At 46.4% G+C, this 27,619-nt stretch overlaps 10 protein-coding genes across 10 annotated transcripts; 5 read left to right on the top strand and 5 right to left on the bottom strand.

The window, feature by feature from the left end:
* Positions 1-1,111: 1,111 nt before the first annotated feature.
* Positions 1,112-1,825, bottom strand: LACBIDRAFT_147915 (uncharacterized protein; the record flags this gene model as incomplete). The annotated part of the gene is made up of 2 exons (XM_001878784.1): positions 1,112-1,396; positions 1,565-1,825. Coding segments are annotated over 2 exons (546 nt in total), but the record flags the coding sequence as incomplete, so codon positions are not given.
* Positions 1,826-3,096: 1,271 nt separating this feature from the next.
* LACBIDRAFT_293614 (uncharacterized protein) lies at positions 3,097-5,309 on the bottom strand (the record flags this gene model as incomplete). Its single annotated transcript, XM_001878783.1, has 5 exons — positions 3,097-3,828; positions 3,906-3,985; positions 4,045-4,458; positions 4,514-4,597; positions 4,647-5,309. The coding sequence occupies 5 exons, from the start codon at positions 5,307-5,309 to the stop codon at positions 3,624-3,626; spliced, it is 1,446 nt and encodes a 481-aa protein (XP_001878818.1). The 3' UTR covers positions 3,097-3,623.
* A 711-nt stretch (positions 5,310-6,020) lies between these two features.
* Positions 6,021-6,984, top strand: LACBIDRAFT_325344 (uncharacterized protein; the record flags this gene model as incomplete). Its single annotated transcript, XM_001879000.1, has 5 exons — positions 6,021-6,473; positions 6,532-6,598; positions 6,657-6,748; positions 6,809-6,870; positions 6,927-6,984. 5 exons carry the CDS (start codon positions 6,021-6,023, stop codon positions 6,982-6,984), a joined length of 732 nt encoding a protein of 243 aa, XP_001879035.1.
* A 1,248-nt stretch (positions 6,985-8,232) lies between these two features.
* On the top strand, positions 8,233-9,193 carry LACBIDRAFT_317193 (uncharacterized protein; the record flags this gene model as incomplete). Its single annotated transcript, XM_001878999.1, has 5 exons — positions 8,233-8,682; positions 8,742-8,808; positions 8,867-8,958; positions 9,019-9,080; positions 9,136-9,193. 5 exons carry the CDS (start codon positions 8,233-8,235, stop codon positions 9,191-9,193), a joined length of 729 nt encoding a protein of 242 aa, XP_001879034.1.
* A 2,046-nt stretch (positions 9,194-11,239) lies between these two features.
* Positions 11,240-12,274, top strand: LACBIDRAFT_317192 (uncharacterized protein; the record flags this gene model as incomplete). The annotated part of the gene is made up of 4 exons (XM_001878998.1): positions 11,240-11,332; positions 11,381-11,473; positions 11,571-12,050; positions 12,107-12,274. The coding sequence occupies 4 exons, from the start codon at positions 11,240-11,242 to the stop codon at positions 12,272-12,274; spliced, it is 834 nt and encodes a 277-aa protein (XP_001879033.1).
* Positions 12,275-12,787: 513 nt separating this feature from the next.
* On the bottom strand, positions 12,788-14,852 carry LACBIDRAFT_293613 (uncharacterized protein; the record flags this gene model as incomplete). Its single annotated transcript, XM_001878782.1, has 4 exons — positions 12,788-13,367; positions 13,536-13,643; positions 14,033-14,043; positions 14,490-14,852. 4 exons carry the CDS (start codon positions 14,850-14,852, stop codon positions 12,821-12,823), a joined length of 1,029 nt encoding a protein of 342 aa, XP_001878817.1. The 3' UTR covers positions 12,788-12,820.
* Positions 14,853-16,982: 2,130 nt separating this feature from the next.
* Positions 16,983-17,738, bottom strand: LACBIDRAFT_247942 (uncharacterized protein; the record flags this gene model as incomplete). The annotated part of the gene is given in 6 exon segments (XM_001878781.1): positions 16,983-17,057; positions 17,094-17,095; positions 17,109-17,166; positions 17,212-17,325; positions 17,348-17,495; positions 17,563-17,738. The coding sequence occupies 6 exon segments, from the start codon at positions 17,736-17,738 to the stop codon at positions 16,983-16,985; spliced, it is 573 nt and encodes a 190-aa protein (XP_001878816.1).
* An 851-nt stretch (positions 17,739-18,589) lies between these two features.
* Positions 18,590-19,000, bottom strand: LACBIDRAFT_317188 (uncharacterized protein; the record flags this gene model as incomplete). The annotated part of the gene is made up of 1 exon (XM_001878780.1): positions 18,590-19,000. One exon carries the CDS (start codon positions 18,998-19,000, stop codon positions 18,590-18,592), a length of 411 nt encoding a protein of 136 aa, XP_001878815.1.
* A 699-nt stretch (positions 19,001-19,699) lies between these two features.
* On the top strand, positions 19,700-23,186 carry LACBIDRAFT_325339 (uncharacterized protein; the record flags this gene model as incomplete). The annotated part of the gene is made up of 13 exons (XM_001878997.1): positions 19,700-19,721; positions 19,907-19,975; positions 20,013-20,078; positions 20,129-20,496; positions 20,542-20,772; positions 20,816-20,995; positions 21,052-21,251; positions 21,303-21,507; positions 21,565-21,725; positions 21,782-22,106; positions 22,157-22,345; positions 22,402-22,677; positions 22,707-23,186. 13 exons carry the CDS (start codon positions 19,700-19,702, stop codon positions 23,184-23,186), a joined length of 2,772 nt encoding a protein of 923 aa, XP_001879032.1.
* A 1,492-nt stretch (positions 23,187-24,678) lies between these two features.
* Positions 24,679-26,422, top strand: LACBIDRAFT_317186 (uncharacterized protein; the record flags this gene model as incomplete). Its single annotated transcript, XM_001878996.1, has 5 exons — positions 24,679-24,795; positions 24,853-25,206; positions 25,258-25,518; positions 25,574-25,708; positions 25,763-26,422. The coding sequence occupies 5 exons, from the start codon at positions 24,679-24,681 to the stop codon at positions 26,420-26,422; spliced, it is 1,527 nt and encodes a 508-aa protein (XP_001879031.1).
* Positions 26,423-27,619: the final 1,197 nt, after the last annotated feature.

The raw sequence follows: 27,619 nt of genomic DNA, 5'->3' as shown, positions 1-27,619 counted from the left end.
ACCTTTTTGTATACATTAATCTGCTGCTATCCAACGCACCGTCAAATCGCCGATGTTGACAACATAAGCTGGCGCGTTAGTCAACGATATCACCTCAGGGAGCTGTGACCTCTAAACGTTTAACGGACTTACGGGGTAATTATCTTCTTCAGGACAGAACCCTTGCTTGAATTACGTCTGTGCATCATCCCGGTAGGGGTATCTATTTAAGCATTCCGAAGGACAAGGAGTGATGAAGCTTGAAAGTTATACCGGTCAACTCGCCATCCATGCGCGCTGGCCTCCTCGCACTTTGAGTGGAGTTAAAGAAGGGCTAGTCGAGGATGGAAGAGGCGAGCGAACCTTTGAATTTGCCATCCACTTTTAAGGAAATATCAGATCCTGGAAAAACTTGGACCTACAGAATTATTTTGTCCACAAAGACCGTAAGTCCGTGGAGGGCGTCTAGCCAACGCTTTGACATCGCTGCACGCATGTTTGATTCGAAGGCTGTGGCACACTTTGAAGGTCGGTCCGAACGGACTGACGTCGATCGACAATGCACATTCTACAAGAACAAGGCTTGCAGTCTAACTGGATCAAGTGGACACCTCAAGGTCGCCGCATGGTCTCTAGACAGTTCTTAAAGCCAACGCAAAGATCTGGAGACGCCAATGAACGTTGTGTGAGACTTTCGCCAGACCGCAAACACTTATGACATGAGACTGGAGTAATAGATTTAGATCGATTACAAGGTGGTGTGGCAATCAACGATGGTGTGATTGGATATGTACTCCGTTATCGACGGTTGATTGCATGTCCAGTCGTGGATTATAAGGTGGCGAACATGAGTTCGGCAGCTAAGTAGGGAATTAGCCATGAAACAACTTCTCCAGCTGATGCAATTGAGGACCAGGTACCTCTATGACGTTTGTTTCTCCAACTGTGTTCTCGCTTCTTCCACATACTCCTGCATCAGGGTCACCACCTTGTTTAGATTTTGGCTAAACTTGGCCGAAGTCGGAATGACCGACAGTTTGCGACCGTCTGGAAGGACCATCTCTGCCTCGACGAACTCTTCCAAGCGCTTCAATTTATCCTTCGCTTCCTCGACCGCAGCGGGATCTTCATCTCCAGCCAAAAGATCAGCTTTATTGGCGACCACCATCCGTGCCTTCGAGCTCATCCCAGGTTGGTACTTCTCAAGCTCTTCAAACAGAACGCGGAGTTCATCCCAGGGATTTGGTGCAGACAAATCCACAACATAAACGAGAGCCAGAGAGCGTTCCATCGACCGAAGGAAAGCGTGGCCTAGACCCACGTTTTCCGACGCACGCGAGATGAGACCTGGATTATCGGCAATGGTGAAGCGGAAGGACTCAAAAAGATCAAAGTGGTGGCCATGACGAATCCTGGTCTGAGAAATGTCATCTTGAGAGCCCAGAGTTTGGTTACGTGTAAGAGCATTGGCGTACGCGCCGCTTTCTAGGCGTTCCCGCTCGATTTGCTCTTCTTTCCAAGTTTCATCGTGTATAGATTGACCTGTAACGCTGCCTTCAAAGGTTCCATCTTCTGCGACGCGAACGATACCCACGATAGGGTTCAACGTCGTGAAAGCGTACCCAGCAATTTCGCTCTTCGCTCTCCCGCCGGTAAGAGCGCGGAGTAGTGTGCTTTTACCCGCGTTGGGCATCCCCACCAGACCAACATCAGCCAGAAGTTTGAGCTCCAGCGACAATGTGATGCGCTCCCCCTCCTGCCCGCGTGTTGCGAATTTGGGAGAACGATTGTCGGTCGTTGTAAAATGTGGGTTTCCCAGTCCGCCAAGGCCTCCACCTGCTACGAGATGGCCGAGTGGTTCCCGTTGTTTGATGCCCAATGGGGCGTCCACAGGCCGTTGAAGCGACTCCTCTTGGTCCAGGTCCAGGTAGATAGGTTGTTCCAACACCCGCTTTCGCCTGGCAAGCCGTCGTTCTCTCTCCGATTTCAGCAAAACAGCCTCGGCGTCCTTGAAAGAGTCCCGTTCAATGTTTGCTTCAGTAGCCTGGGGGTAATGGACCCATCTCTTTTCGCGCATCTTTCCTCGCCGCTCTGAAGGTGACAATCCTTCCAGCGATTCCTCCTCTGCCTCCCACTCATCCTTGGCTCGTCTGGGGTCTTCTCTGAGGAGTTCTCGAACAATGGTCCCTAGAGGCACTTTTATGACCAGTGGTGTGCCAGCCTTCCCGTTTTGCCACGTTCCTTGTCCGTTCCCGCCATTTTCACCACGTATTTTCTTTGGTATCGAGGATAGTGTTGTGAGATGAGGTGTAGGAAATATATACACGTCTCCTCCGCGTCCACCATCCCCGCCTGACGGAGGTCCAAATGGCTTGAATTTCTCTCGATGAAATGCAGCGCACCCAGCCCCTCCGTTTCCTATAAATCCAGGGTGAGGCCAGTTTGAGTTGAAAGGCAAACCACATACCAGCACGAACGGTGACTATGACATTGTCAAGAAAAGTCTGACCCTGAAAAATCGATTAGAATAAGAATTGAGCATAGGGATGCATGGTACTGACTCCTTGCCGTCGTTTCCACTCTGTTTTCCGCTGCCGTCGAAAAGCCTCAACTTCCTCTTTACTACGTCCGGCCCGTCCCTCTGGCGACTCTGTTCCAAAGGTAGATGGCTTGGAGGCCGCCGAGACCGATGATGTAAACGGCCTCCTTGACTGAGCTAAAGACGCGGAAAAGTGTTGCAGGGAGCGTCTACAAAGCATTTGTAAGGGTCCCTATGAAATTTGTGAACGCGTCAACAGCCGAACACAAACGCGCGCTACGTTCGTCTCCAGTCTTGTCTCCTGAACATGGATCTGTCGAACCCTTGAGCTCAGCGGAACTTGTTCCCCCACAATTTGGAGGCGGGGTTTTCCGTCTTCCAGTCCCGTGGCTCCGCGCCCTGGTTGACCAAGACAATTTATATATTTAAGGCCCGTTGCCCCCAATGTTCCAACCGGCTCCCCTCAAGCTCCGCTTCCAACATAAGTGAGTTGCCTCTCTGTCTTCATCTTGCATCTAACGAGACTTTCATATAGCTCACGCCATGTCCCATTCCGACTCCTTGCTACCCTTTCTCGTCGCCCAATTTGAGCTCAAGGGACACCCGAGAAGGACGGAGCACTGGAGACTCGTTGCCCTTGCCTCCCCATCCACAATTCACATCTTTGAAGTTCGAGGGAATACAGATTCATATACCTACGTACCAGAATTCAACTTTCGGACCCCACTGGACAAGATTTCCTCTTATCGTGGTGGATGCCACGTCGGAAATCTGCCAGAGGGATCGCTTCAGGCAGTCAAGGAAAAACTCAGAGAGGTTCATATTGTGAAGTATGATTTATCTTGGGACTGCCAAGTGTGGGTTATGGAAGCTATAAAGCTTTTGAAGGAGGATGGTTATATTTTTCCCCACGTAACTGAAGGCAACGTGCGTTTGGAACTGGCTGAGGACATGAATTTATGGGAGGAGGCAGAGGACACGGTGGATGAAAGGCTACTGGCGGACGCAAGGGTGCAATAACATTATCTGATACCAGCTACGGGCTGCTACGGGGTAGTGCACGGCAAATATATACATCGGAAATCCAGGAGTGAAAGGGCGCCAATCAAGGAAGGTACTCAAAGGCCGAGAGGAACTGGCCATTCTCATCTTTGGGCATCCACAAGTCGACGGCATTCTTAAAGTGTTCAAAAAGTTCGAGAGCTTCCGCGGGATTATTCAATCGTTCAGACACATCCTGGTTGCGATGAGAGGTGCGCTTTCGAGGGTGAGGAAGTTGAGGTTTGACCCAGAGCAGAGCTTCGCTATCCCTGCATGACATGATGTAAGAAACTAGTACACACGAAGCGACATCACAGGGGGTGATCAATTTGAAAAAAAAACTCACTGTTGACACCATCCATACATCCGGCAAAGGCTTAGAATATTCCTGTCCCCCAAACGTAGACCCGGATCAACTTGGCAGAGCTTCAGAGAAATCAACATCAGAAGACGCCAGTCGGAAGAAATGACAAATGGATGCAAACCAAAGATACGACTTCGACTATACTTTGAGGACAAAGGCTGATTCGCATTTCTCGCACAATTTCATCCATCTGGAGGACCTCGTTAAGGAATGTTTCCTTCAAGCCAGTAAGGTTTTTTTCGCCGATGACCAGAGTGACGATCGTCAGGCCCAAGGACCAATAATCCACGCTTTCGTCGAAGAGGTAACCTGTAGAACCTCCCAAGAGTTCAGGAGCCGTGTAGAGATTAGTGGAGAACTGAGTTTCTCCCTCAATCGTTAATTTCGCGCCTCGCAAGTGTTTTGAGGTAGGAAGGACGATGCTCTCCCCAAATTCCCCAATAACGCAGTGTCCATTGGCGTCGACAAAAACACTATCCAGACTGACATTTGTGTGGATTATGCCCATGTTGTGCAGCTCTTGCAGACCGGTTCCCTAGCAAAACAGTTCGCTTGAATACGATTCCAATGAGGCGTGAAACGTCGCTCACAATGCTGAATATGATAGACCCAAGAAGCATCTCGTCCACTGGCATGCTATTCTCGAACTGGCGAAGCCGATAGGGATACCGTTCCTGAAAAAGGTATCTCAACACAGATACAAGAGAGTATTATGCCACTTACGAGGAGAAAATAAAGGTAAGCGTCATTAGAGCACCAAATGTCGGGATAAAAGGGAAACATGGAAAGTTGCTGGAGGCCCGACTTGCCGAAGCGTTGAATCCTTCGCAGAGCTTGAATCTCTGCATGAACCGGCCATATGCCACTGTTGTGATCGACGAAGCTCCTAAGGTCAACAACCTTGACAACGAAATTCTGTCGTAGAACGCAATGGCGGGCAGTGTAGGTCTCTGAGAGGGCACCAGGAACAAGATCTTTCAGCGGGCGAAATCGAGAGGGCGCTGAGGACAGCTGTATTGGTGTCCATTCCTTCACGGATGGCACTTGGTAAACGGGACTCTTAGAACGCGTCTTCACGTTGGCAAATAAATCCCTTTCGTCTGTTCGGCCGCGGGTATGCGATTGGAAAGATGTCGCCTGGGCAGAGTATCCCGCGGATGATTGTAATTGAGGCGAAATGTCTGCTTCGAAGTGAGGGGTAGGAGGCGTTGCATGACGTTTCCTGAACATCGAATCTGGATCTTCACCTTCAGAGCAGTCGGCCATGATTTTCCTGTGAAGGGATTCCGCAAGGTCTCGAAGATCCGGAGGTTTCGAATCGCCCGAGGAGCCCAGTTTCGTTGGGTTTCTGTTTCGTATACCTGAGCGGTTTCCGCGTTGGGTCATGGTTATGCGAGCGGTGGTTGCAATTCTCACTGGGAATTGCGAGCTCCAGATGAAGAGAGGCTTTGCGCAACCTCGTACTTATGCCACATCATTTGGGACGACTCTTTATGCAAATGTCTTACGTGGCGCTGGGTGGCCTCTGGTGGCCTTTATTGTTCGGTGGCCACGCAACGTGTTGCCGTTGGCGTGGAACAGTGACCTGGACCTTCAGATCCTTAGACTCCTTCAAACTGTCGAATTTTTCTGTTACCAACCTCGTCAGATTATCCTGGTTCCACCGTTACACAGCGCAATTCAAATTTTGAGGGACTTGCCTGGTAAAAATCTCATCTTTCTCGGCGTGCAAGCATGTGAGGGCAAGAAATTGTTTGTAAGACTTGAGTAAGGGTACCCCTTATAAGCAGCTACAATTCCCAGACAAAGGGCGAAGCTTAGAGCGTGGTGGTGCAGGCTGCATAGATGGAAAGCGCAATTGATGCGAGCTGACAGAACGGGTGTTGTTGTCGGCGAATGCTTACACGCCGGGGACATATTTTGAAATTCGGTTCCAACATTGGAGGTCAATTTGACACACCACCCTACTCAGCCTTCACCTTTTCATCGACGTCACCAACACGCACAGGTCATTCCGGTCTTGGCAAATGGGCGCTGTTCTGCCTTTGGATATTATAAAAGGATGGCCCTCCACCAAGCTCAGGATTCACAAAGAACATGTCTTCCTCCGACGTTGAAAACCCATATCCTCTTATCTCGCTTCCAACCGTTCCTTACCTCGCCTTCGTCAATGAAGACCTAGCAGCGTACACGTCCTGCGAAATGGCTCTCATTCACAACGTGTTCATCCGTTCCATGAACTCAATCTGGAGAAATGCACCCCTCGTGAAGCCTGAGGACGAAATTGCATTTGCTGGATACTCTCTCTGTTGCTTGACGCTCATCCATGACCACCACCATGGCGAAGAAACGATTCTTTTCCCGTTCTTCGAAACCAAGCTGGATATGAGTCACAACGTGGAGCAGCACGAGTCTTTCCACGCTGGCATGGATGCTTTCGAGCAGTACATGAACCAGGTCTTCAATAAAAAGGACAAATATGATGGGGAAAAAACTCGAGCGTTGCTCAAAGCTTTCGCCGATCCGCTTGTGCAACATTTGCACGAAGAGGTGAGTTTTCATATTTCTCCATTCCTATTGAGTTGGGCAAGGTTAACGCGCGTTATAGATTCCGACCATATCTGAAGAGCGTTTAAAATTACTGGATCAGGAGGGTCTGCAGAAGGTGTCGGATGGTGCGTGAAATGTTCAACTTAGATTCTTTTTGCATCCCACCGACGTTTTTTCTCGCAGAGTTTGAAGAACATATCAAAAATCTTCCAGGGAAGTTGACGGTGTTTCCCTTCGTTATGACACATCACAACTTCGAGGAGGCACCAAACTGGGTATGTTGAGCTGTGTCTTCGCACAAACTGAATGGACATGCTGATTCGGAGGCGTATCAGCCTGGTATTCCCGCTCCTATCAAATGGTTTGCTCGTAACATTGCACCCTTCAGACACTACAGGTTGGCTACTGTTCGCCCTTATATCTTCTTTCCGCCCGCTCACGTTTTCAACGCAGTTACTGGAAATTTTCGCCTTATACTCGCGCTGGCGTCCCTCAAAAATACAGCCCTTAATACAAGAATATCGACTTTATTTTGCTTTTGACTCAATATATAATATATTCCCGCCGGATGCTTGTGACTCAGTCAACGTTTCCAGTGAGCGCCCAATGTCGTGGAGCACGATGTGCAGTGTCCTACAATTTGTTTCGATGGTGTCGTACATACAGATGCAGATAGTTGTGCGGCAAAGTTCTTCGAAGTGCATGGAGAAATTACATGGCGTTACATACGCAGAGACAAAGGACAGAAAGACAGCGCAACGAAAGTGACTCGAACGTCGCTTCCTCAAACTTTCAAGCTGATGACGATGATCGATGAGTGTGGTGAGCGTTTACGCAAGAAAATCATGGGTTTGCTGAATATTGATGACCCATAATTCGTGCCGTTTTGACGAGCACACAATTTCCCTTGGAGGCTTGAAATTGAGGCGGCATGTCTGCTTCAACTGAGTATCGAATCTCAATCGCCATCTTCGGAGTGGCAGTTGGCCAAAACCTGGAGGGATTCCGCAAGGTGAAGTGTCGGATTGTCTGAGGAACCCAGTTTCGTGAACGCACGTCGCGTACAGTCCCTAGTCCGTAAATCTGAGCGGTTTCCGCGCTGGGCATTATGCGAGCGGTGGTTGCGAATTCCCACTGAGTATTGCGAGAGCTCAGAGTTGGCTCAGAGAGACTTTGTGCCACGCTCCAGTGGCAAGCTCGTAGCTCGCAACATTATTTAACGCGTCGCGGCGTCGATAGAATCTGTCGCCAACCGGTGTACTGATTTATTCCAGGACTTGCATGATAAACCTAGTCTCTCGTAGACAGACTTCGATATATGTGAAGTCGTACCTTGGTTCATATGATAAACCACACCTTGTTCGGTGCGAGCATACACGCTAACCCAGAGGTTGTTTGTGAGTTTGAGCAAAGGCATCTCTTCTATCTGCAACTCTAAGGCAACTTGAAGCTTGAAGAGCTTCGAGTATGTTAGTGCGGAGGAGATACATACATAGACGAATTTAGAGTTGAATATTTTGGGCGGAGTTGTCGGGAGATTGTCGGGCTTTGGTAGACGTCTAAAAATAATACCGCTGCAAACTGATATGCACAAGTCGAGTAATTTTTAACCGCCATGGCCTCCACCTTTCCATCAACATCATTAGGACGCTGGTTATTCTGGTCGCAACAAATGGGCGCTGATTCCTACCGCCCAGGGATATCATAAAAAGCCGACAGAGCTCCCCTTGAGTTTCTCCAACTTCCTCACAACACAGATATGTCTGTCTCTGATGTTGAAAACCCATACCCTCTTATTTCCCTTCCAACCGTTCCTTTTCTTGCCCTCTCCGATGACGTAGCGGCGTACTTGCCCATCGACATGGCTCTCGTTCACAACGTGTTCATTCGTGCCATGAACTCAATCTGGAGGAATGCACCCCTTGTGAAGCCTGCGGACGAAGTTGCATTCGCCGGATACTCCCTCTGTTGCGTGTCCGCCCTCCATGCTCATCACCATGGCGAAGAAACGTTTCTTTTCCCGTTCTTTCAGACAAAGCTCGATATGAGTGAAAACCTGGAGCAGCACGAGTCTTTCCATGCTGGCATGGATACCTTTGAGCAGTACATGAACCACGTCTTCAATAAGAAGGACAACTATGATGGGGAGAAAACTCGAGTGTTGCTCAAAGCTTTCGCTGATCCACTTGTGCAACATCTGCACGAAGAGGTGAGGTCTCATCTTCGTCCATTCTTATTGAGTTTTGGAAAGGTTAACGCGTGTTCTAGATTCCGACCATATCTGAAGAGCGTTTAAAATTACTGGATAAGGATGGTCTGCAGAAGGTGATGGATGGTGCGTGAAATCTTCAACTTAAACTCTTTTGTACATCGCACCGAAGTTTTTCTCGCAGAATTTGAAGAACATATCAAAAATCTTCCAGGGAAGTTGACGGTGTTTCCCTTCGTTATGACACATCACAACTTCGAGGAGGCACCAAATTGGGTATGTTGAGCTGTTTCTTTGCTTAAACTGATTGGACTTGCTAATCCCGACGCGGAATAGCCTGCTATTCCTGCCCCCATCAAATGGTTTGCTCGTAATATTGCTCCCTTCAGACATTACAGGTTCGCCACTGTCCGCTTTTTATCTTCTTTCCGTCCCTTCATGTTTTCAATGCAGTTACTGGAGATTTTCTCCCTATACCCGTGCTGGCCTTCCTCAAAAGTATGGTGCTTGATGCAATAGACATCAACTTCTGTTCAGTACTTTTCCGGCCGATGCTCATGACTCAAGCCAACACCTTCAGTAAGCGACTGTTCACATAGAAGATGATGTAGAGTGCGCTACGTTTCGTATTGATAATGTGGTGCAGATGCTTGTGCGGCAATGATGAATACATGAAGAACTAGATGTCCATTGGAAAGCGGGAAGATGCTGGTGAGCACCTGGATGCCCATGAAAAATTAGCATCATAAACAGGCTGAATTGAGCATGCGCGAAAGCTCAGAATGATATTGGAGTGCGGCCCGAATGTAACTTCCAATATTGGAATTTATGAAGCCTCCACACGCTGTCTTTCTGTCCTTTGCCTGTCCCATCGATTATCTCTGCCTACTTCGTCCGACCGTTTTGCGCACCGAATTATATGGCTCTCAGGCCAAAAATCGCGTCAGAATAGTTCGGATCGCGTCATTCGTGTGGCGTTGCGCTAGTGAGTTGCGAAGACTTGTTTTGCGGTGAGGAAGTACCTGGTCGGTGTAATGAATTTGATCTGGTTGCAAGTATGAGACGAATCATGGAAGTGTAGAGTATGTATGTAGTAACGATGACCTAGAGGACGCCTTGGATTTGGTCGGTTCAAACTTGGTTGCGCATTCGTAGTTTGTTTACCAAAAGTTTCTTTCTTCTGAGTCGCGACTTCGATCAACCTCACAACGAGCTCCATCCTCCCTTCCGACCCTATATCTACATATTCGGGATTTTTCCCGCCACCCCCTTGCATCTGACGCAGATTTGACATTTCGTTCCGACAATCTACAAGCACCAGGCCTTTCTCCTCCACATCACCAAGATGCGCGTCATTCCAGCTTGGCAAATGGGACCGCATATCATAAAAGGAGCTACTACGACTCCAGTTCCACAGCATAGGCATGTCTGTCACTGATGCTGAAAACCCATACCCTCTTATTTCTCTTCCTACTGTCCCTTTTCTCGCCACCGTTTCAAATAACCCGGCGGCGTACTTGTCCTGCGACATGGCTCTCATTCACAACGTCTTCATCCGCGCCATTAACTCGATCTGGAGAAACTCAATCCTTGTAATGCCTGGAGACGAGGTCGCATTTGCTGGATATACTCGCTGTTGCTTGGCCGCGATCCATTCTCACCACCATAGTGAAGAAATGTTTCTATTCCCGTTTCTCCAGACTAAGCTTGATATGAGCCACAATCTGGAGCAACATGAGGCTTTCCAAGTTGGCATGCATCCATTTGAGCAATACATGACCCAGGTCTTCAATGGGGAGGAGAAATACGGTGGCGAAAAGACTCGTGGGCTACTTCAAGCTTTTGCTGATCCGCTTGTGGAGCACTTGCACGAAGAGGTGGGTTCGCATCCTTGTACTTTTTACAATGAATTTCGGAGAAATTAAAACATGCCCATAGATTCCGACTATTTCAGAAGAGCGTTTGAGATCACTCGATAAAAAAGGTTTTCAGAGGACATTGAAAGGTGTGCGATACGTGCTGTATTTCTCTTGTGTTCCTCAAGCTTCCCTTTTGCCAGACTTGGAAGAGCATCTCAAAAATCTCCCAGGGAAGTTTACGGTTGTCCCGTTCATCATGACGCATCACAATTTCGAAGAAGCACCCAACTGGGTAAACTTATTTCTTCGCCTGAATGTGTAGACCCCGCTAATTCAGATGTAAATTAGCCTCCAGTTCCCACCCCCGTCAAATGGCTTGCTCGTAACATCACTCCTTTCTGGCATTACAGGTAGGCCACTGTATCGTCCGTCATCCCCTTTCTAGCCCTCACGTCTTCAATGTAGTTATTGGAAATTTTCTCCCTACACCCGCACTGGCGATCCTCAGAAATATGGAGCATAATAATATAGACACTGTCAACTTGGCTTATTTCAACCTCATATATTCTCGTTCGACGCTATAATTCTATATTTCTGCGACTTAGGCTACCGTTGCAAAGGGTGCATTCTTGGCGGAGGATCAGATCTCTGGCCCGAAGTGAGGAGGCAAGAAGGAGGACCATCGACATGTTCATATAATGGATTTGGCAGCTGCCATTCGAAATGTTCAGATTGCTTTTGTTTGTGCTGCCCCGCACTTTTCGCAAGCTATGGGACAAACACAGAAGACGGTAAGTATCCCTCGTTCAGTTTATACGAAAGTACTAATAATACAGCAGACCCTATCCGACAAGCTCGCCCTTCTGTTAGAGGAACGGCAGGTTTATCGACGTGTTGACCAAGTGTTGACAGCTTTCTCCACGTCTCAATGGGTCCCGTTCATCTTACTCATCCCACTTCCATCTTCGTAAAACGGGAGCTGATCGTTTTGCAGCTATGTTATAAAAGGATGACCAGGCTCGACCTCAGGTCCAATCCCCAATTGACAACTCAGACATGTCTGTCTCTGATGGTGAAAACCCATACCCTCTCATTTCCCTTCCTAATGCTCCATTCCTCGCCGTCGTCTCTGACGATTTGGCGGCGTATATGGCCTATGACATGATTCTTATTCACAATGTCTTCATCCGTGCCATGAATTCGATCTGGAGAAACGCACCCCTTGTGAAACCCGAAGACGAGCATGCATTCGCTGGATACTCTCTGTGTTTCTTGGCCGCGGTCCATGACCACCACCATGACGAAGAATCGATTATTTTTCCGTTTTTCCAGACCAAATTGGATATGGCTCACAACAGGGAACAGCATGAGGCTCTCCACGCTGGAATGGACGTATTGGAGGAGTATATGAACCAAGTTTTCATCGGGACTGAGAAATATGATGGTGAGAAAACTCGAGAGCTGCTCAAAGCGTTCGCCGATCCACTCGTGCAGCATTTGCATGACGAGGTTGGTTTTCTTCGCTCTTCTACTGTGATATGCTGGGAAAGTTGACACATGTGTAGATCCCGACTATTTCTGAGGAACAGCTCAGATTGTTGGACGAAGATGGCCTTCAGAAGGTGTCGAAACGTACGGGATATTGTCCACTGCCGTCTACGCAAACCCCACCTGAGCTCTTTTCCCTTTCGCAGAGCAGGAAGAACATATCAAAAACCTCCCAGGAAAGTTGACCACTTTCCCGTTCGTCATGACACACCACAATATTGAGGAGGCACCCTACTGGGTATGTTGAATGTTTTCTGTAAACTGGGAGGGCTTGCTAATTGAGGTATACTATAGCCTACAGCCTTACCCGCTCACATTAGATGGTTCGCCCGTAACATTGCTTCTTGGTGGTATTACAGGTTCGCTACTATCTCGCCCGTTTCTTCTTCTCGACCCTCACACATTCAACGTAGTTATTGGAAAATTTCTCGCTATTCCTGGTCTGGCGCGCCCCAGACGTACGAATCCTGATGTAGCAGTCTTCGACTCGAATCATTCTCGACTCATGCACTCGCGTTCAATACTTTAAGTGAGTAATCGATGCTAGCCCAGCCATGGGTAGAGAACGAGAAATAGCGCCCATTACCATTCAAATCTATTGTGCGGTACATATGCATGTGCTAATACAGGCTAATACAGCATCTGATCCAAGAAGTACAAGTATACATGATTACAACAAAACCTACAATCCAAAGGAGGAAGTATCTCCCGAATGCATGAACTTTGAACCCTCAACATGACTCCGCCGGAGCGACAAGAGCGCTGGGTTGCGCCGACAACCTCTTAACAATTTCGAACCTCGCGCGCATCTCAGCCCCTCCCCTCCTTCGTTCCCTCGTGCATTTGATAGCGATCGCCAACATCACCGCCTCCTCAAGCACAGCGAACACCAGCGCTGCAATCAACGTCCCTATACCCGGTCCATTACTATCAGGAACCACTATCGCAATGATGATAGCCATCAGAATTATTGCTGCAAGCCAGGTGAAAAACAGGAGCCATGCGCAGATGATGGTGCCGAGTTTTGCTGTGACGTCCAGATCAGCAGCGATCGTCGTGGGAGTGGTTGGAGATGGAGTGGAGGAGGTGGTTGCATTGACTGCATTGCGCTTTCTCTGCTTTTGTGCCAGTGCTAATACGGTGACATGATGTGCGATCGTCAACACTCCAGCACCGGGACTGACGAAGAGGGATCCCGTGAATATCGTCACACCGTCGATGGCCATTATCACGACGGAGAGGAAGATTGATAGGAACATGAGCCTTTGGATCTGGCGGCTACGAGTGGATTCCATTGTTGTGTGGAGATGAGTTAGTTCAGCTGGAGGGAGGCCTCATGGGGTGTGAAGCGTATCTTGCCGCCGTAATGAACGCCGTTATGAGGTTCTAGCGGTGTGGGACCGGTTTCCGCGACCAAAGTGGTGCACACACAGCATTGAAGCTTACAGCAACAGGGGGTCATACTGATAGGAATCTAAAACGGTCTTGGCGAGTTGCATCATGACAGAATGCAGTGTCACTGTTGGCTGTTGTGGTTGTCTATGCTGAAATCGTCTATAACAAGAATCAAGATGGATGCGGGCGCCAAAGTGCTCTGAGACCAGCAGCTACAGTAATCCCATAAGTTTCACTAAAGCAGACGACCCTGTGCCGTCAGTCGACTCAAGTTTCCACCCCGCCCCCTTCCTTTCCATTTTAGATTGGTGGCACCACTTTTCAAGATATCGGATAATCCAATGCCATGACATTGGCCTTGCCTGAATAGAACAGACATCGGGATCATGAGCCCGTAAATTTGAGAGCCGAGTGCAAGTTGCATTCTCCAGTCTTCCAGAGGAAGAAAGTAAGGGGAAAGTGGCTAAAATCAGCCGCCTTCCAGGTCTTCTAAACCTTGGGGGACGCATTTGAAAAAAGGAAAACAGGTGGTATGGCCAGAGACTTACTTGTCCGACCACTACGGCACGCATATGAAGTCGAGCAGTTCACAGTACATCTAAGGTTCGGTGGGAGTAGCAATATTGTCAGCAACATGCTCTTATTCAGATTCACCAAAGAATTGTTGATCGGTATCGAGCGTTGAGAACGGAAAGATGAGTACAATGACAATAGAGCCGACTGCGAGAGAAGGTACGAAGTCGTAAGAGGTTGCCAACAAACACCGCATTGAAAGTGATCATGAACTTCGTTGAACCAGGCTCAACATGACTCCGGAGCGACAAGAGCCTTGGGTTGCGCCGACATCCTCTTGATAATTTCGAACCTCGCGCGTATCTCAGCCCCTCCCCTCCTCCGTTCCCTCGTGCATTTGATAGCGATCGCCAACATCACCCCCTCCTCAAGCACAGCGAACACCAGCGCCGGAATCAGTGTCCCTATGCCCGGTCCATCATGACTACGGACCACTATCGCAATGACGATACCCATCATAATTACTGCTGCAAGCCAGGTCAAAAACAGGAGCCATGCGCAGACGATGGTGCCGAGTTTTGCTGTGACGTCCAGATCAGCAGCGATCGTCGCTGGAGTGGCTGGAGTGGGAGTGGTGGTGGTGGTGGTGGTGGCAATGGCTGCATTGCGCTTTCTCTGCTTTTGTGTCAGTGCTAAAACGGTGACATGATGTGCGACCGTAAACACTCCAGCACCAGGAATGATGAAGAAGGATTCCACGAATATCGTCACACCGTCGATGGCCATTGTCACGACGGAGAGGAAGATCGATAGGAGCATGAGCCTTTGGATCTGGCGGCTACGAGCGGATTCCATTGTTGTGTGGAGAAGAGTTAGTTCAGCTGGAGAGAGGCGTGTTCATGGGGTGTGAAATATCTTGCCGCCGTAATGAACGCCGTTATGAGGACCAGTTTGGGCGACCAATATGGCGCACATTGAGGCTTGCAGGGGTCATGTCGATCGAAGTCGGCGTTGATAGGAATCAAAAACGGCCTTGGCAAGTTGCATCACGACAGAATGCAGTGTCACGATTGTGTTCTATATTGAGATGGATGCGAGCGCCAACTTTATCATGAGACCAGTAGCTAGCAAGATGTCGCACAGACTACTGTCCTGTTACAAAGCACCTAGATACTGTGAGCCCAAACATTCGATCAATAAATCGCGAGTCACCGTACCTGGCAAGATTTCTTCTACAGCGGCGTATTTCATTTTGTTAAAGTTGTATTCCTCCCTTATCTTGGATTCAACGCGAGAATAAGATGGATCGAAGTTTGGACAGTGAGCTATGTCTGCCCATACGCATCTTGGGCTTGCCACATGATTCTGAACAGAGATCGAGGTCATGAGCCCGCAGATTTGACAGCCTGCACATTCTCCAGCCTTACAGAAGAAGAAAGTAAAGGGAAAGTGGCCAAAATAAGCCGTCTTTCAGGTCCTGTAAGCCTTGGGGGCGCACCTGAAAAAAGGAAAACAGGTGGTAATTCTGCCCATACGCCATCTTGGGCTTGCCACATGATTCTGAACAGAGGGATCACAAGCCCGCAGCATCGACAGCCGCGTGCAAGGTGCAGTGGCTAAAATCAGCTGTCTTTCAGGTCTGCTAAACCTTGGGGGACGCATTTGAAAAAAAGGGAACAGGTGGTAATGGCCAGAAACTTACTTGTCCGACCAGTACGGCACGCATATGAAGTCGAGCAGTTCGCAGTACATCTAAGAGGTGGGTTGGTGGCGGTAGCGATATTGTCAGCAACGTGTTCTCGTTGTTTGAGATTCACCAAAGAATTGCTGATCGCTATCGAGCGTTGAGAACGGAACGACGAGTATAATGCCAATAGAGCCACGGAGTCCGCATGCACCAGACCCTGGAGAACAAAAGAACATACATGACAAGGAGTTTCGATGTGGGGAAGAGTTCAGAGCCTAGAGTTGGAGGTAGGCTCCTTTTGAAATTGAGATGAGAAGCGTAGTGATGAAGTCCGCCGTGAGACTCAAGTGGTGATGGATGTCAGAGCTGTACCGCAACATTGAGGCTGCTCTTTGGTGAATATCTGGAAAGGTAGGTCAGACGTGGAAGAAAGTGGAAGAGTGTAACTCTAGCTGTTCCTGGGACCGCAGGTTTATGCACAAATCCCTGCTAATGACACCGACTTGGTGAGAAGTTTCATGTCGCAATTGGTTAACATGTCAACGTAGATCCTGGGCTTGCGTTACTTGTGAATCTGGTAGGTCGTTTTTCATTGCTCAACGCTGGCTGACAGGTCAAAACACGCGCCTCGATGTTGATTATACTCGGCAGAATCCAAAACGTCCTTGGAAATTGGTTTATCCTACGCCTTGGCGAGTTGCAACGACACCATGTAGTCATCGGCGTGATTTTGAATATTCATGCAAGAACCTGGGAAGCAGATATGAGACCAAGCTTGATAGAACACAAGTCAACTTACATAGCAAATATCCTATATGCAAAGTCGTTTCTTAATCATCTTCACCCTGAAAGGCATACAAGACGAATTTGTCCAAGCCTAAAATGGTGTGTGATAACAGACAGAGGGAGAATAAAGTTCACCACGAATTCGTAAGCTTGTCAATTGCTGAAAGATGCGTTCTCCTAGATAAAGGATGCCTTCTCTGGGGAACGATCAGCTAAAATCTCCGTCTTTCAAACTCCCTGAATTACGAGATGAAGTCGAGCATTCAGCAACAAAGCCGAGAGCGATGCGGATCTTGTGGACATGATGTCGTGGCTTTACAGTTGGCTTCAATGAAAAAAGGCTGAGAACAAATCAAGAAAACAACGTCAATTCGCCTTGCTGAGTCAGATTTAGTTCTTTATTCGCGTCCCGCTAAATAGGTTACTTCAGTTAACCAAACGCCTGAAAAAAGATCTAAAATCCAAAGTTTATAACCTGACAATGGGTTTTTCTGTTACACAAAGAATGGGAGTCATCGTTCCCTCTGCAACAAAGCGAGGAGACCCAGGACACCAAGTAATGCGTATTTCAACTGTGGAAAGTCGTTCTAGAGGAGAGAATTGAGAAGTGCAGAAGCAGAAACGCCTCGGGTACTCACCATCGCAATAGACGTATCCCATATACGGCAAGAACCTAGAGCGACGGAGTAATTTAGTCTTCACGCCCAAAAAAAACACAATTAACAACACTCACCCTCAAACTTGACCCGCTGTATGCTTCCTCTCAAGCCACTCTAGCCCTTGATAAAGTTCCAAGTCGTCCACATAATTGTTATCACCCTTCGTTGACACCAAATGGCTCCCCAGCCTCCTTCGCTTTCCTATCTTTACGTGGAACGTCGTGCGTCTCCAGCACCCGATGGACGATGGGAATGTCCGCGCCGGGGATCTTGTATACCGTTAGATCACCTCTCTTGTATTGTTCTGAGACGGAGTTCGTGAGGAAGAGGAGGTCGCCGCAGTACAATGCCGGTTCCATTGAACCGCTGAAGGTTTGGAGGGAGAGACTTTGAGATGGAAAGGAAATATCTGGGAAGAAGGAGGAGGACGGACCTGAGAACGACTATGGGCGATTTAAAGTTGGTAATGCACAACCCCTTCCAGATCATCAATCCAGAAGCGATGACAGTTGCAAAGTTAAGGCTTGGAGTAGTACCTAAACCAGAGTTTGTCAGTCGTTGTTTTGGAAAGAGCAGGGAACGTACATGGCGAAAGCCAAGCCTTCGCATACACACCCAAAACCCAATTTTAATTCCATTTCCCTCCACCCAGAGTCAGGAGAGCATCCAATCCAGCTTGGATTCAACAATGTAGTGTTCCATAGAAATTGATGTTGACAGGAGGTGGGGATGATGTGGGCATCATGTGACGATGGAACAGGAGATGAGCGAGGGGAGCTGGCGGAGAGACCTTCGGATGATGCGACGACACGGGGAGGTAATTCAATTGCGCTCTCAAAGCGCTGCCTTCGTAAGGTGTTAAGGCAGATGATGTGTCGTATAACATAGGTGAAAAGAATAAGGCGAACATTTCGCCAGTCTTAGGCGAAGTGGCAGGTCATGTCGGAAATTTCCCAGCTGCCTGATAAGGCACCGGCCTTATAATGTAGATTACCGGTATCATCAGGCCTGATCAGAGGGCATTTTCCTCTCACGATCAAGGGGGTAGCGGGACGTGGATCCCGAACCAAGGGTTGGGGGGGGGTGCTTGGCCGAAGGCCGGGAAAAAAAAGTGACACCCATCAATTTGGTGGCAGAAGTGGTCAGTGACCTGCCTGTTGTGACGTTGGATCGTTCTAGTAGATGTCCTAGCTGCCGTAGATACTTACTTGGCCATAGTAGACAGCGAGAAGCAACCCAACATCTGGCGAAGAAATCACGGTAATGAATTTAACAAAAACATAGACCATGGGTACTATTGCTAATTGAGGTTGAAATACAGCCGTTTGCATAAGTCATTGAACACTTCGATTTTTTTTGCGTCGTCACGTGCCAACTTTCCCGTAGCCAAACAAATGATTGATCGAGTAGATAACGTTGAGATAATGCGCGCTCTACTGCACTCCTCTCCCTTTGCCCGCTCACTTTCGTCCATAATCGAGTCCCAGACTCCTACCTGAGCTACACTCACCTCGAACAAGGTATTTTCTATCTGTATCACGATCCTCTACCAGCTTATCCTGAATCTCGTCCAGATAGATAGTGGGATCCCGGTTCAGCAGTGTATCGATGTATGCGCAGTCATCGTGATCCAGCAATCGTGGCCGTCCGGTACGCTTTCTGTATGGGTTTGTTGAGGTTCCATAAACGCGGTGGTACATCAAAATATTGGCGATTGTGCCGATTGAGCAGCCAGCCATGTCAGCCAGCTTTCGGTATGACCAGTTGTTCTGAATGCGCCATTGCACCACCCTATCGCGTAGATCCTTTGAAAGCGAAGGAGCCATGATGAGTGCGATGGTAGAGCGCGCGTTATCTACTCGATCAATCATTTGTTTGGCTACGGGAAAGTTGGCACGTGACGACGCAAAAAAAATCGAAGTGTTCAATGACTTATGCAAACGGCTGTAAGAGTCAAATTATGGCCAACAGCTTTATTGTGCAGAGTGTAATATAGATGTGCATGTTGGTGCCGGTGGGATGAGTAACTTGAACATGCATCGAGACTCGAAAACATGCAGAGAGAACAAGGCCACCAACACGCAACCCCCACAAAAGAAAGAGAAGTCCTCAGCTTTTTTAACCAGAAAACCATATAACAAAATACCCCTCGAGTCTCATGGCAGGGGAAAAGGAAGAGAGAACTGTGGTTGGGTGATGTGCAAAGCACGAGGTTGCAAAACAGGCTGCCAGGTGCGTGCGCCGTGAGATTTGTCAAATGTTTTCGCGTTTTATGTAGAAAAAAAATTCTGAAAACATAAGCATGGGAAAAACATACTTGATTAGGAAGATAGGGGTAGGGGGGTGTCAAGCAGGACTCTGAAAAAAAAATAACGAGTGTTGGTCTCTTTTCCACATTCCGCCACCCCCTTGCTCACGATGTTGCGCCAAGCATGATAAGGTTTGGCCCTATTTTAGAACGGGGTCCAGGGTTATCACGACTGATAAGATCGCGAGTGAGGAATGCAAGCGTTTGCTTTCCCTTCGACAGCTTGCAGATTATGGCTCCCAAAGGCAAAGGAAGTACCAGAATGGATGCTGGAAAAGTTTCTTGTCAGTACTGTGGCAACAATTTCGCTTCGAGGGGCATCGCAAGTCACGAACGGTCATGTAAATCCAAACCTCGAGAGACTGATGCATCAGAGAAGGCATTTGAAGATCGTGTCCGCCGTGAAGGCTTATTGTGTAGGAGAAACAGTGCTCCTTTTGGGCATTCAGTTTACTTGTTTGTCAAATAGCTTCATTCACCCCAGGATTACAAAAATCTGCTAGCAATGCTTCGAGCAGTCAAAATTCTGCACAACTTCGTGAGTAATTACAAAAAAAAAGAACAACAGTTCACAGTTAACCTGCATACACAAGCCTTACTGGAGCAACAAGATGGCCCAATTGTTGACAGTGATATCCCTAGTAAGCTCACATGCTGTCTTGAACCCATTTCTAAAATCTCTATTTTGCAGATCTTGATGATAACATGTCACCAACCACCAATCCTGTTACAATTGACCCCATCCTTGATGATATCAAGGTTGAATACCATCCACAGAGTGGGAAACCTACTCATGTCTATCACTTTGAGGATTATACCACATCTTCTGAAGGCACAGCTAATATGCCAGTTGATCCAGAACCGTGGAGACCATTTCGATCACGCCTTGATTTCGAGATTGCAGAATTGATTCTGAATACCCATATGAATAAATCTCAAACCAACCAGCTGCTCTCACTCATACACCAATGCATTCAAAGGCCATCTGAATTTACATTGGAAAACAGCACTGACTTGGAATGTGTATGGGAAAATGCTCGTATGGCACGCACATCTGGTGTAAGCAATTCCTTCACTTGATGCACATAATCTGAATATTTTCAGTTCTCAAAAATCACTGTCCCTGTCCCTTATAAAGAGAAAGAGGTTCCACATGATGTTTGGACTTACTCATTGTTTGACTGGACTCGTGAACTTCTTGAAGACCCAGGTCTCATTTCCCAATTTCATTGGCATGCTGAACGTCACTACAAGTTTAATGGTTCAAAATTTGAACGATTTATTGATGAACCATGGACTGCTGATACCTGGTGGCAAATTCAGGTACAATCTTGTGTGTGTGGAAGTCAACTTTGACAGTGACTATGTATTTTTTTAGTCATCCCTTCCACAAGGTGCATTGCCTTTCTGCATGGTCATTTATGCAGATAAGACACGCCTTTCATCATTTGGCTCTGTCAAAGGCTACCCAGTAATTGGTCACCCTGCCAACTTCAATGTCAGGATCAGAAATGGAACAGGCATTGCAGGTGGGAGAGTGCTTGGATTACTTCCAGTGGTAAGGCCATATTTCTAAAGTCGTGCAGATCAGATGCTGACTATTCATGAATACAGGTGGATGAAGATGCTGGAGAAACAGGAAAAAAAGGATATGTCAATTTCAAGAGAGTTGTCTGGCATAAGGCATTCTTCCACATTCTGGATTCTATTCGAAAGTACCTCAAAACAGGTTACACATTTACCAATTGTGCTGATAGCATTGCACGGCATATATTCTGGTTTATTTTGATTGCATCTGCTGATTATGAAGAGCAGTATGTTTCTTTAAAGCAATCTCATTACCTATTTGCTAATATATCTCTAAGGTGTATGATTTCCTTAATTCGTGGGGCAGGAGGCAACTTTCCATGTCCAATCTGTCTTGTTCCTGCTGATCAGCAGACCAATTTGTCAACAATATTTCCTGAGCGGACTATGAAAAATATGCAAGAAATCTATCTCACTGCACAGAAGCTGGCATCTGGCCCCAAGGAGGAACTTCTCAAAAGTCATGGTTTGCGTGATGCTGAGGTGTGTCAGGCCAGATTCATCAGTTGACTCATATATAAATTTTGTTCTATGTTTTAGAATGTCTTCTGGATGTGCCATGGTTCAGATATACACAAAGCACTTTCATTTGATCGCCTTCATGCATACCATGGTGGTCTTTTCTCAGACCATTTGTTATCTGAATTCAAAATGATCATCAATGAGCTTGGTAAAGCATCTGCTAAGTTGCTTGATATGCAGTATGTTCCTAAATCCTGCTATTCAATCTGATTTGACCTGGTACCATCAAACATAGATTTGATGAAATGCCCCCTTGGAGTGGCCTCAACCATTTTAGTGCTGTGATGAAGACAGAGTTTGCAGATGGCTCAAAATATGAGGATATATCCAAGGTCACTCAACTACATTCTTTAATGACACTGATAATGATGCTCCATCAGATTATAGTATTTGCAGCCCATAACATTCTGTCCAAAGATGTAACAAAACAAGGCTTCCATCTTCTCAAGCTTATTCGAAGTTATCTGGAGCTGGACATGTATGTTTCTTTAATGACACATACTGAATCAACTATTGCGGCTGGTCGGGCTGAGCTACTTGTCTTTGAAAAATTACTACATGTGAGTGCAAATATTTAGAGCATATCACCACCTCCCTATCAATACATCAGGAATATATACCCATGAATACCGAAAAATCATGGAATTTTCCCAAAGCTCACAGCCATCAGCATGTTTTTGATGACATCCAGAACAAGGGTGCTACTCGAAACTACAATACGAAGCCAAGTGAAAAGTCACATGGTTCATTGAAATCAGCCTACAAGTTTCACACCAATTTTAAGAATGTTGAATCACAGGTATGATCATCATGTTCAGAATATTGTTTCCAGCAATTTAAAATATTACCTTTGAGATTCTTGAAGTCAATCAATCCCATCTGGTTGCAACAATCATACGCACGAAACTGGAGACTCTTGATGAGGCACAAGACTCCAATGAGGAGGTGGTTGAGAAGGATATAATTGGCAGCAAACATGTCTCTCTTGGCTCTCCAACTTCCAAGATTACACTCAAAGACATGGAGCAGCGAGGGGCTCAAGATTTTGCATTTCAAGATTTTCGAAAGAAGCTATCCAAATTCTTCTCAAAATACTTTGGGCATCAAATACAACTTCATGAAGATGAAAATGTAAGTTTTGTTTACACTCAACCACACAGATTCACTCAATTTTTCAGATCTTCCCATACCAATATCTTCGGGTCAACTATGAGTCAACAGTTGATTGGTCTCTGACAACAGATTTGCTCAGAGTGAATCCAAAATTCCACAACAAAGAGCGCTATGACTATGTTGTTGTCAAAATTGACAGCAAGAAATTCATCTTTGCTCAGCTATTGTGTATTTTCAGTTGTGAAGTCAAGTCAACCAAGTACTTTTTGGCTCTCATTCTTCCCCTTGATCTTCCACCCTCTCTAACCAATCGTGGACGTGATCGGGAACTACGCTTTACAAGACTTCGGTTGTGTCCAAGGCTTTCAAGCTGCTTTATCTCTGTGGAATCAATTGTTCGCGGGGCTCTTATTTCAAAGGATTATGGTGCAGAGTATGGTGATGAGTACCTTGTTGTTGATGTTGTTGATTTTGATCTGTGGTTGCGGCTGAAGACTTTGCCACTCATACACAGAGCAGAATTCTAGAGTAGCAGAACAAGTTACATGTTCAATTATGGATGAGGGAGGGTGAAACAAAGACAAGGAAAGAACTATCAAAAGAGGGTGGTAGTATTTGTGCATCTTTATTAAGGATAGTGATAGTGGGATGACAATACTCTTGTTTATGATTTGTATGGCAGCCTTATGCCTTTCAGAAGTGCTTCACACAATTTTTGGAAGGATAAGAATGAGTGCAAGAGCTTGATTTCTGTTTAGAGTTGTGGGAACATGGGATGATGGGACATTAACAGAATGCATCTCACTCATCTGAAGTTTCTCCTACAATCCTCTGGTTTATAATTTGTATGGCAGTCTTATGCCTTTTAGAAGTGCTTCACACATTTTTTGGAAGGATAAGAGCAAGTGCAAGAGCTTAATTTCTGTTTGAAGTTGTGGGAACATTGGATGATGAGACATTGAGGAACTACTATATTCATGCAAATGACCACCACACTAATAGTCCATTGCTCTGAAAACAATTTGAATATGTAGGTATGAAGAAAGGCTTCCTATATATCACAATTTCATTGTGAAATAATAACAGGAATATCTTCTAATAACTGTAACAAAACAGATACTACTTGTGGAACTCAGCAAGCCATGGTTTTGTTGGATCTTGATCATCAAGATCATCATTGAAAACATTGTTTGAATTGTCTGAATTGGTATGATTGCTCTAAAAGGCTATCTAAGAGATATGTGAGTATGGAAATCTATCAGAGAATGGGTTTACATAAAAAGATGTAGCATTTTCAAGGACATTGCTTGATGACCATGAGACAGGTGGTGGAAATATGACAAGTGAAGGGGAAAGACTCAAGAAGTACTCCATGGGGGAGCACCTTTTATACATGACAGAACTTACAAGCAAAAAGAATGAAATGAAAGTCTGAGTGTACAAAAACAAAAACTCAAGCGGTTCCTAAAACCAATTGAATGAGTTGCCGATGATGATGTCATCCATCAAGTTGTCTACAGTAAGTTGCCGGAATGCACAAAGTTGCTCGATCGCGCATTTGATGCGCATTCAATGCGCATTCACAAAGACACTTCTGAATGTTCTTCATAACCTAGAAAAATGAACCTGAGACTGGAATAGAAGTAAGAAGAGTTTGTAAAATGTAAAAAGAAGCGAAAAATGAATGAAAAGAAGAAGTGCCGTGAGTGAACCAATCTGCAATTCCACACCATCCATCATTTTCATTCGAGTCTGTTGCGGAATATGTAAATATAGCAATTGTGGTAAGGCTTGCACAAATCTGAGCAGTCGTGTAGCACGGTGATTAAAAACACATTGTGTTAACCATTATTTACGTCAAATTTCACCTGTAGTCAGAGAGCAACAGGCCGATCAAGCTCGTTCTTTTCATTTGTTACCCAGTGGGCTGTGCAAAGACTGCCGAACTTCTAAATAAAATGCGATGGTCCTCCAGACTTTTTTTTGCTGGTCATCCGCTCCCATTACACACTCGAACACATGTCTTTTTCAATTGCAACAAGCTCCATCTCTTCTGGCACCGCTACCACATCACGACTTCAGCGTGACTGTACTGCGTTGATGTATGACAGCATGACTACGGATGAATTGAAAGAGGTACGTGCTACTTGCTTATCAATGCACATTTTATTTAAACTTCAATTATAATGACAGGCTCTTCGAGATGCGCACAGAGAAATCAATGATGCACAGCGCATTATCTCTGAGCTCAAGCTGGAGCTAGCCACTGCCAAAGTGAAGAAAGGCGGCCAAAAGGTAGGAGCATCGGAAGAGTTGTTGAGTGCGGATCAAGAGATTGCCAAGCTCGCCCGGATATACATGCTTTTCCATCAACCCTGGGTCCGCGCCGACGATTTCCGCAATCCAAAACCATCATTTGAATCAAATAGCGCTGAAAGATTTTCAAGCGACGATAACCTGAAGCTTGGTGCGACCATGGAACTGTATGATTGCGTTCCCGAGCGCCTACATGATTATATGCAAAGTCACAGCGACTTTGCGACAAAGGTTCGTATTTAATTCCTTTCAAATCTTTGGGATGGGCTGAACATCGTACAGTTCATGAAAGAATTGTCTTCTAGCCGTTCAAGCATCATCGATCGCCTGCGCAAAAATGCTGCCACAATTTTCGGCCTTACTCCTGACATTTTCTTGCGTAAATTCAATCGCTCAACCAACTCAACCATCAATACCTTGCTTGGGTACAATGCGAGCCGCAAGACAGTGAGCACACGTTACCCACGCTTGCCACCTTTTTTCTTCGAAAACTCAGACACTTCGGATACAACACTCCTCTTCCGCAGTGAATACTTGCTCAAGGTATATTTTCTCATATTACTTTCATCAAATTCTGATTTACTATCTTTATGGTCAGGTGGCGCTTTTAATTATCTACAGGCCGAGTGCGATATTTGGTGATGCACTGCCGATCCTGCGGTCAAACAGCCCTTACGCTTCTCGTTCAGAGTCTGGAACTACAGCTGGCCTAATTTGTTGTGTCGCAACCCTGGTATGATTTCGTTTTCAAACACCTATCACTTTTTTATTGATATTTCATTCACAGGCTTGCTTCATTATGTCAATGGATACTGAACTCACAGGAACGGGGGTTGGCAATGTGACTGGGATCGGTTATTTTGCCGACTTTGACGCATACAAAAAGATCTTGACACTTTCACGGGAATCTTCATCAGCAATCATTCAACTTTACAGGATTTGGGATGCAAGACTTTTCCCCAACGTGCATCCAGCTTCGGAGTCTGGGGAGGAATTTGAAGACGACACAAACGGAAACGGAAACGACGACGAGGAGATTTCACAATTTCTTCGTCAACTTCATGTCCAAGAATCTCCCTCCCACCAGCATTCAGCCTCCAGCGCGCCAAACACAATTGGGTCGCAACCATCGGGGAATCGGATTCATCCCGCTCCTGTGGCTCCACCCCCCGTTTCCAGTCCCTCCATCATGTCCATTTTAAACACTGGGGCGACAGCGTTTGATTCCCAAGGGACGGACTCGGAAAATCTCGAAGCTGTGCAAGGTCCAGGGGATAATTTGACAGAGCCCGTCAAACCGCTGCCACGCCGCGCCGCAAACAGGCGACAGGTTGCTGCAGCTGCACCTAGCTCCATCAATTCCACTGAACCTGTCATTCCGATCGCCGCTGAACAGCCTCAGAAGCGCACCACCCGTGGAAAGAAAGGAACGACGAAGCGCCGTTGATTTCCCTCGTCGGATGCAGTTTGCAAGTTAGTTAGCTGTGGTCGTTACTTAGGAGTATATCTTCCATTGTAGAATACTCCGATTATCAATTAAATGTGTTGTTTTTTCGTTTTAACACGAGCGGCGACATTTGTTCCTACTACTTGCAGCTAGTGTGTCCTAATGGCTTATAGTAGACCGACATTGCTTGCTATTTAACGGTCGAATGGCTTAGTGGTAACTATGAAGAAGTCCAGTAACAGGTACAAATATAACAAATAATGGTAAGGTCCAGAGTTCGAATCCCGAGTGCAGCACCAGTTAAACATACAAGTAACTAATAGTAATATGATATACAACCTACTAGCATAATGTGGTCGAAGTAAGTAGGTACTTCGACTAATATAATTTTCCATTCCTATTAGAAAGTCAGGACCAACTTGTGAAGGCACCTCAGCCTTATCAGGCCTGATAATCTGATCTAATCAGGTTGACCTCAAACTTAATAAATTAACTGCAAAATTGTAAGCCATTATTAGACGTCAGGTGCCTTGGGTGCCTAATAACCCTTATTAGGCGCCAGGGAAATTTCCGACAGATTCACACTGATCACATGGTGTTACAAATTATGCCCCAAGTTTGAATCCCAAGATGGCTGACACAACTTGGACACAACCTCACCTGTGATGATTCACCAACAACCTGTTCTTGCCTCTCCCCAATGTTCAGTTACAGTCCTTGTTGCAAGTGATGCTAAGCACCACCTTCAATTGAATATGCATGCCCTGGAGAGGATTCTCCTTGACTTTGGAGTGCGAAGGGACCTCCTGATGTTTCAGGTTGGATTTGATGAAGAGCTGCTCTGTCGTGGTGGTGGCTATTGTCAAGAAGTAATTATCACTATTCTGAAAGACCTCAAGATTGAAGGTGACTGCTCAATGATACAAAAGATTGGCAAGATCTTGTCACCTTTCCCTGGGGTTGTCCGAATGCCACAGGGTCTTTTTCGAACACCAGTCTTTGGACAAGATGGCAAAGTTTGGGAAACTTACAATGATTTTGTTCAAGATCATGTCAACAGGGGCAATGATTCATTTGAGTACAACAGCACAAGATGTCTTCATATGGCAAATTCCCAGGAGGTCAAAGAGCTCCCAGTCAATCAGGAGAAAGAGTTGTCAAAAACCAAGACCAATATGGCCATCACTTGCAACAGCA

This window comes from Laccaria bicolor, genomic scaffold (genome assembly GCF_000143565.1).
Source record: "Laccaria bicolor S238N-H82 LACBIscaffold_7 genomic scaffold, whole genome shotgun sequence".
Lineage (NCBI taxonomy): Eukaryota > Fungi > Basidiomycota > Agaricomycetes > Agaricales > Hydnangiaceae > Laccaria > Laccaria bicolor.
The sequence above is the reverse complement of the archived record's forward strand: the minus strand, read 5'-3'. Positions and strand labels throughout refer to the sequence as shown.